Raw genomic sequence first — 6,919 nt, 5'->3', positions numbered from 1 at the left:
ACTGAAAATTCAGACAAATGCACAAGAAAATGAGTGCAGCTGATGAATTCATACTCCTGTAGTTAAGAGCAAGAGGGTCACAGACATTTCGTGGGGTGTTTTGTGGGAGAGGTGGGGGAAATTTCTTTTCTTCCTCAATTTTCGAAAAAAGAAAACCTGTATAAAGCCCCAGATCTGCAAACACTCCCATAAGTAACTTTGCACAGGTGAGTAATTTCCTTGAACCCATTGACTTGCATATAGTTACTCACACATGTAGGTGTTTTTAGGATTGGAGCCTTAGTTTGCTGACCTGGGAGATTAGCGGTGCAGGATGTCCCCTAACCCTATCATTTTCTAACTAGATGACCCCTGGCAATGATTTGGATGTAAGTGTTCCCCTCTGGTCCCTGTGCCAACACCATCACTACACACACACAATGGTAACTGGATTAATGGTCTGAACCCAAGAATGAGAAACTTGAGTTCTTATTCTGCCTCTGACACTGAATCCCCCGAGGCCTTGGACAAATTACTTAATCTTTCTGTGGCTCAGGTTACCTATCTATAACTAGTTTCCAAGCCACAAAATATTCCTGTTGAGGTAATGAATTGATAAATATTTGTAAAACAAATGGAAGATGAAAAGTGAGTATATGTAGCACTATTTGATATTATAATTATTATTCTCTTGCTATTGAACTGGGATTACTTGGGAATATATGGTAATAGTCACTTTAAAAAATACCAAAAATTACAGCGTTTAGCAATAGGAGCACAGCTCTTCCCATATACACTAGGTAAAAAAATTATCTTAACCTTCCCACAACAGGACTGAAGCTCAGATTTCAGAGAAGACAAACCACAAAGTACAAGACGTGTACTAAATTCCTCGGCATCTTTTATTTTAGGAGTTGTATCAATTGGCAATTTCAGACATTTTAACTCAGAAAGTGGAGAAACAAAGTTGAGGTCTGATCCTCAGACAAACAAATTGACTTCAGTACGAGGTTTTCTTGAGTAAGAAGTGCAGGACTGCCTGGAACCTTTATTTCCAGTTTGCTCCTTGCTGAAATTAGAAGTCTGTCTTATGTTAATATGAATTTTCATTTACTTAGTTTCTTGGGTGGGTTTTAGGAGAGGAAGCATATAAATATGAGATTTAAACGCTCCCATTTCTGTTTAATATTTATGCAAAAATTGGATGTTCTCTAGCCGCTGGCCTGAATAGTAAAACAGAAGTAACAGCAAAGGATTAAATTGGTATTGATTGGTTTACATCTCCTCTCACATCAGGAAATAAATGTGGCTTTTACTGATTTATTGAACTTTCCCCACTGAGTTCCTACATTTAACAAAGATGCAGGGAAAACAGACCTTCAAAACACACAAAAATAAAAATGTCAACATCAACACACTACAGAATCAGTTGTTTCCCCGATCCAGGAAAATTTGTTGTCAGGGACTTAATTCTGTATGAAAGGAATGTTGTTTCATTTCAGAACCAGAGATTTCCGACAAGACAGAGCATGAGCTTTCTGAAAGGGGAGAGCTTTTTGTTTTTTTCTCACAAACATGCTCAGACATAGCTTTCCTTTCAGCTAATTAAGCTGTTTTAAAGCAAACTGGTCAAACAGTGACATCGTAGTGGGGAGCCTTGGAATCAATTGCACGATATAGAAGGCAGGACATTTAAAGGGTGACTTCTGCCATTGTTTCCCCTGGCTGAATCTTTTCTACTTGGTCAGTGCTGCCAGAGTGACCCCATACAATTGGGAGAATTCAAAGCCACTGACCTCGAGAGATGCCATTAAGAAGGCAACTGCAGAATGAGATTTCATGGTTGGGAGCCAAATTTACCCTCTCCTTCCAAGTCTTGATGCATACAATATTTTATATGTATGTTTTCTTCCTGTCATTAGCATATTATTAAACCCACTAAATAAAAAGAGAACGCAGGCAAAAGGCATTGCAATAAATAATTGTGTCTGCACTCATGGGAACGTCACATTGATTTTATGAAAGATGGGATTGAAAAGAAAATAAGCTTGTGGAATTATGGTGCTTCCTTTAGCAGAATGACAGTGAGTAATTGGCTGGGTAAATTTCACTTTGCTAGTGCAGATGATGGACTCTCCCTGGCATATATTTTGTTAAGCAGAGTATGACGTCCATTGTTTTTCCAAGCTGCTGGATATAAAATCAGTGGGCTTCAACATCTGCCAAATGACCATACAGTTTCCCATGTGCAAAGAATAGACAAATTCCAAACATTCTGTTAATAATTGGGGACACTGGCGGAAATGCTTTCCTTACCCTGTCTTGCCAAGGACATCAATAAGTGTGTTCAGCCAGGCAGCAGATACAAAATGGAAGCTTGGGAAACCTGAGAACTCAGCAACCGCTGTTGTAGAATCAAAGAAAAGATAATAAATACAGTGTTTGCCAAGAGATGCACCATATTGTTATTTTCACTAAGACAGAGTTGAGGTGACTCTGCAGTTCACAAGATTAAGCCTAGTGAGATCTGTACTTAGGGTTATATGCCCCGGGTGCTCAGAGCTCTTAAGACAGACATAGGTAGTTTTCAGCCTCCACCTCCCATGATCCTGGGGACTGTCAGGAAACAAACTGGCCCTACAAATAGCTCCCTACCCTGTCCCAACCCTGACATCCCTCACCCAAGATCACTCTAATGCCCCCTTTGGCAGTGTAATGTGTGGGGCGGGAATAGGGTGGAGGAGAGCACCCATTTGTCAGCTGAGGATTTCCCTGTGCAGCTGCACTGTGCAAAGGGAACCTACCCAGGGCTGAGGATCTCATCCTTGGAATAAAAAATAAGGTCTTTGCTTTCAGTGATCTGGTTTATAGTAAATGGGCAGTATGGATTCCATGTAATAAAGTTTTTAAAACACACACTTCAAACAAGACCACGAAATGAACTTTATTGTTGAAGACACTCTTAGCCCTGGTCTACACTAGGACTTTAGGTCGAATTTAGCAGCGTTAAATCGATGTAAACCTGCACCCGTCCACACAATGAAGCCCTTTATTTCGACTTAAAGGGCTCTTAAAATCGATTTCCTTACTCCACCCCTTACAAGTGGATTAGCACTTAAATCGACGTTGCTGGCTCGAATTTGGGGTACTGTGGACACAATTCGATGGTATTGGCCTCCGGGAGCTATCCCAGAGTGCTCCATTATGACCGCTCTGGACAGCACTCTCAACTCAGATGCACTGGCCAGGTAGACAGGAAAAGAACCGCGAACTTTTGAATCTCATTTCCTGTTTGGCCAGCGTGGCAAGCTGCAGGTGACCATGCAGAGCTCATCAGCACAGGTGACCATGATGGAGTCCCAGAATCGCAAAAGAGCTCCAGCATGGACCGAACGGGAGGTACGGGATCTGATCGCTGTTTGGGGAGAGGAATCCGTGCTATCAGAACTCCGTTCCAGTTTTCGAAATGCCAAAACCTTTGTCAAAATCTCCCAGGGCATGAAGGACAGAGGCCATAACAGGGACCCGAAGCAGTGCCACGTGAAACTGAAGGAGCTGAGGCAAGCCTACCAGAAAACCAGAGAGGCGAACAGCCGCTCTGGGTCAGAGCCCCAAACATGCCGCTTCTATGATGAGCTGCATGCCATTTTAGGGGGTTCAGCCACCACTACCCCAGCCGTGTTGTTTGACTCCTTCAATGGAGATGGAGGCAATACGGAAGCAGGTTTTGGGGACGAAGAAGATGATGAGGAGGAGGAGGTTGTAGATAGCTCACAGCAAGCAAGCGGAGAAACCGGTTTTCCCGACAGCCAGGAACTGTTTCTCACCCTAGACCTGGAGCCAGTACCCCCCGAACCTACCCAAGGCTGCCTCCTGGACCCAGCAGGCGGAGAAGGGACCTCTGGTGAGTGTACCTTTTAAAATACTATACATAGTTTAAAAGCAAGCATGTGAAAGGATTACTTTGCCCTGGCGGTTCTCCTAGATGTAGTCCTAAAGCCTTTGCAAAAGGTTTCTGGGGAGGGCAGCCTTATTGCGTCCTTCATGGTAGGACACTTTACCACTCCAGGCCAGTAACACGTACTCGGGAATCATTGTAGAACAAAGCATTGCAGTGTATGTTTGCTGGCATTCAAACAACATCCGTTCTTTATCTCTCTGTGTTATCCTCAGGAGAGTGAGATCTAATTCATGGTCACCTGGTTGAAATAGAGTGCTTTTCTTCAGGGGACACTCAGAGGAGCCCATTCCTGCTGGGCTGTTTGCCTGTGGCTAAACAGAAATGTTCCCCGCTGTTAGCCACAGGGAGGGGGGAAGGTTGAGGGGGTAGTCACGCGGTGGGAGGAGGCAAAATGCGACCTTGTAACGAAAGCACATGTGCTATGTATGTAATGTTAACAGCAAGGTTTACCCTGAAAGAGTGTAGCCACTGTTTTATAAAATGTGTCTTTTTAAATACCGCTGTCCCTTTTTTTTTCTCCACCAGCTGCATGTGTTTCAATGATCACAGGATCTTCTCCTTCCCAGAGGCTTGTGAAGCTTAGAAAGAAAAAAAATCGCACTCACGATGAAATGTTCTCCGAGCTCATGCTGTCCTCCCACACTGACAGAGCACAGACGAATGCGTGGAGGCAAATAATGTCAGAGTGCAGGAAAGCACAAAATGACCGGGAGGAGAGGTGGCGGGCTGAAGAGAGTAAGTGGCGGGCTGAAGAGAGTAAGTGGCTGGCTGAAGACAGGGCTGAAGCTCAAATGTGGCGGCAGCGTGATGAGAGGAGGCAGGATTCAATGCTGAGGCTGCTGCAGGACCAAACCAGTATGCTCCAGTGTATGGTTGAGCTGCAGCAAAGGCAGCTGGAGCACAGACTGCCACTGCAGCCCCTCTGTAACCAACCGCCCTCCTCCCCAAGTTCCATAGCCTCCACACCCAGACGCCCAAGAACGCGGTGGGGGGGCCTCCGTCCAACCAGCCACTCCACCACAGAGGATTGCCCCAAAAAAAGAAGGCTGTCATTCAATAAATTTTAAAGTTGTAAACTTTTAAAGTGCTGTGCTTAAAGTGCTGTGTGGCATTTTCCTTCCCTCCTCCACCACCCCTCCTGGGCTACCTTGGTAGTCATCCCCCTATTTGTGTGATGAATGAATAAAGAATGCATGAATGTGAAGCAACAATGACTTTATTGCCTCTGCAAGCGGTGATTGAAGGGAGGAGGGGCGGGTGGTTAGCTTACAGGGAAGTAGAGTGAACCAAGGGGCGGGGGGTTTCATCAAGGAGAAACAAACAGAACTTTCACACCGTAGCCTGGCCAGTCATGAAACTGGTTTTCAAAGCTTCTCTGATGCGTACCGCACCCTCCTGTGCTCTTCTAACCGCCCTGGTGTCTGGCTGCGCGTAACCAGCAGCCAGGCGATTTGCCTCAACCTCCCACCCCGCCATAAACGTCTCCCCCTTATTCTCACAGATATTGTGGAGCACACAGCAAGCAGTAATAACAGTGGGAATATTGGTTTCGCTGAGGTCTAAGCGAGTCAGTAAACTGCGCCAGCGTGCCTTTAAACGTCCAAATGCACATTCTACCACCATTCTGCACTTGCTCAGCCTGTAGTTGAAGAGCTCCTGACTACTGTCCAGGCTGCCTGTGTACGGCTTCATGAGCCATGGCATTAAGGGGTAGGCTGGGTCCCCAAGGATACATATAAGCATTTCAACATCCCCAACAGTTATTTTCTGGTCTGGGAATAAAGTCCCTTCCTGCAGCTTTTGAAACAGACCAGAATTCCTGAAGATGCGAGCATCATGCACCTTTCCCGGCCATCCCACGTTGATGTTGGTGAAACGTCCCTTGTGATCCACCAGAGCTTGCAGCACTATCAAAAAGTACCCCTTGCGGTTTATGTACTCGGCGGCTTGGTGCTCCGGTGCCAAGATAGGGATATGGGTTCCGTCTATAGCCCCACCACAGTTAGGGAATCCCATTGCAGCAAAGCCATCCACTATGACCTGCACATTTCCCAGGGTCACTACCCTTGATATCAGCAGATCTTTGATTGCGTGGGCTACTTGCATCACAGCAGCCCCCACAGTAGATTTGCCCACTCCAAATTGATTCCCAACTCACCGGTAGCTGTCTGGCGTTGCAAGCTTCCACAGGGCTATCGCCACTCGCTTCTCAACTGTGAGGGCTGCTCTCATCTTGGTATTCATGCGCCTCAGGGCAGGGGAAAGCAAGTCACAAAGTTCCATGAAAGTGCCCTTACGCATGCGAAAGTTTTGCAGCCACTGGGAATCGTCCCAGACCTGCAACACTATGCGGTCCCACCAGTCTGTGCTTGTTTCCCGAGCCCAGAATCGGCGTTCCACAGCATGAACCTGCCCCATTAGCACCATGATGCATGCATTGGCAGGCCCATGCTTTCAGAGAAATCAGTGTCCATGTCCTGATCACTCACGTGACCGCGCTGACGTCGCCTCCTCGCCCGGTATCGCTTTGCCAGGTTCTGGTGCTGCATATACTGCTGGATAATGCGTGTGGTGTTTAATGTGCTCCTAATTGCCAAAGTGAGCTGAGCGGCCTCCATGCTTGCCTTGGTATGGCGTCTTCACAGAAAAAAGGCACGGAACGATTGTCTGCCGTTGCTCTGACGGAGGGAGGGGCGACTGATGACACGGCTTACAGGGTTGGCTTCAGGGAGCTAAAATCAACAAAGGGGGTGTCTTTACATCAAGGAGTATTTCAGACAGGACTTCACGGAGGGTTCCAATAAGAAATGGTGCACCTAAGTTATCGTTCTTATTGGAACAAGGAGGTTAGCCTGGCCTTTGATTGATACATGGCTAGATTTACCTCGCTGCACCTTCTCTGTGAGTGACTGCAGTGTGACCTAGAGGAATGAGTCCCCTAGACAGGGGAGGAGGCAAATGAGTACAAAACAAATCTGG

The 6,919-nt window shown here is 46.3% G+C and overlaps 1 protein-coding gene across 1 annotated transcript; it reads left to right on the top strand.

The window, feature by feature from the left end:
* The first annotated feature begins 3,142 nt into the window (after nt 1-3,142).
* Nucleotides 3,143-5,131, top strand: LOC140908260 (uncharacterized). The gene is made up of 2 exons (XM_073335215.1): nt 3,143-3,883; nt 4,466-5,131. The coding sequence occupies exons 1-2, from the start codon at nt 3,301-3,303 to the stop codon at nt 5,005-5,007; spliced, it is 1,125 nt and encodes a 374-aa protein (XP_073191316.1). The 5' UTR covers nt 3,143-3,300; the 3' UTR covers nt 5,008-5,131.
* The last annotated feature ends 1,788 nt before the right edge of the window (nt 5,132-6,919 follow it).

Source organism: Lepidochelys kempii, chromosome 3 (assembly GCF_965140265.1).
Source record: "Lepidochelys kempii isolate rLepKem1 chromosome 3, rLepKem1.hap2, whole genome shotgun sequence".
Classification (NCBI taxonomy): domain Eukaryota; kingdom Metazoa; phylum Chordata; order Testudines; family Cheloniidae; genus Lepidochelys; species Lepidochelys kempii.
Note: the sequence above shows the minus strand (reverse complement) of the source record. Positions and strands in the feature narration are given on the sequence as shown.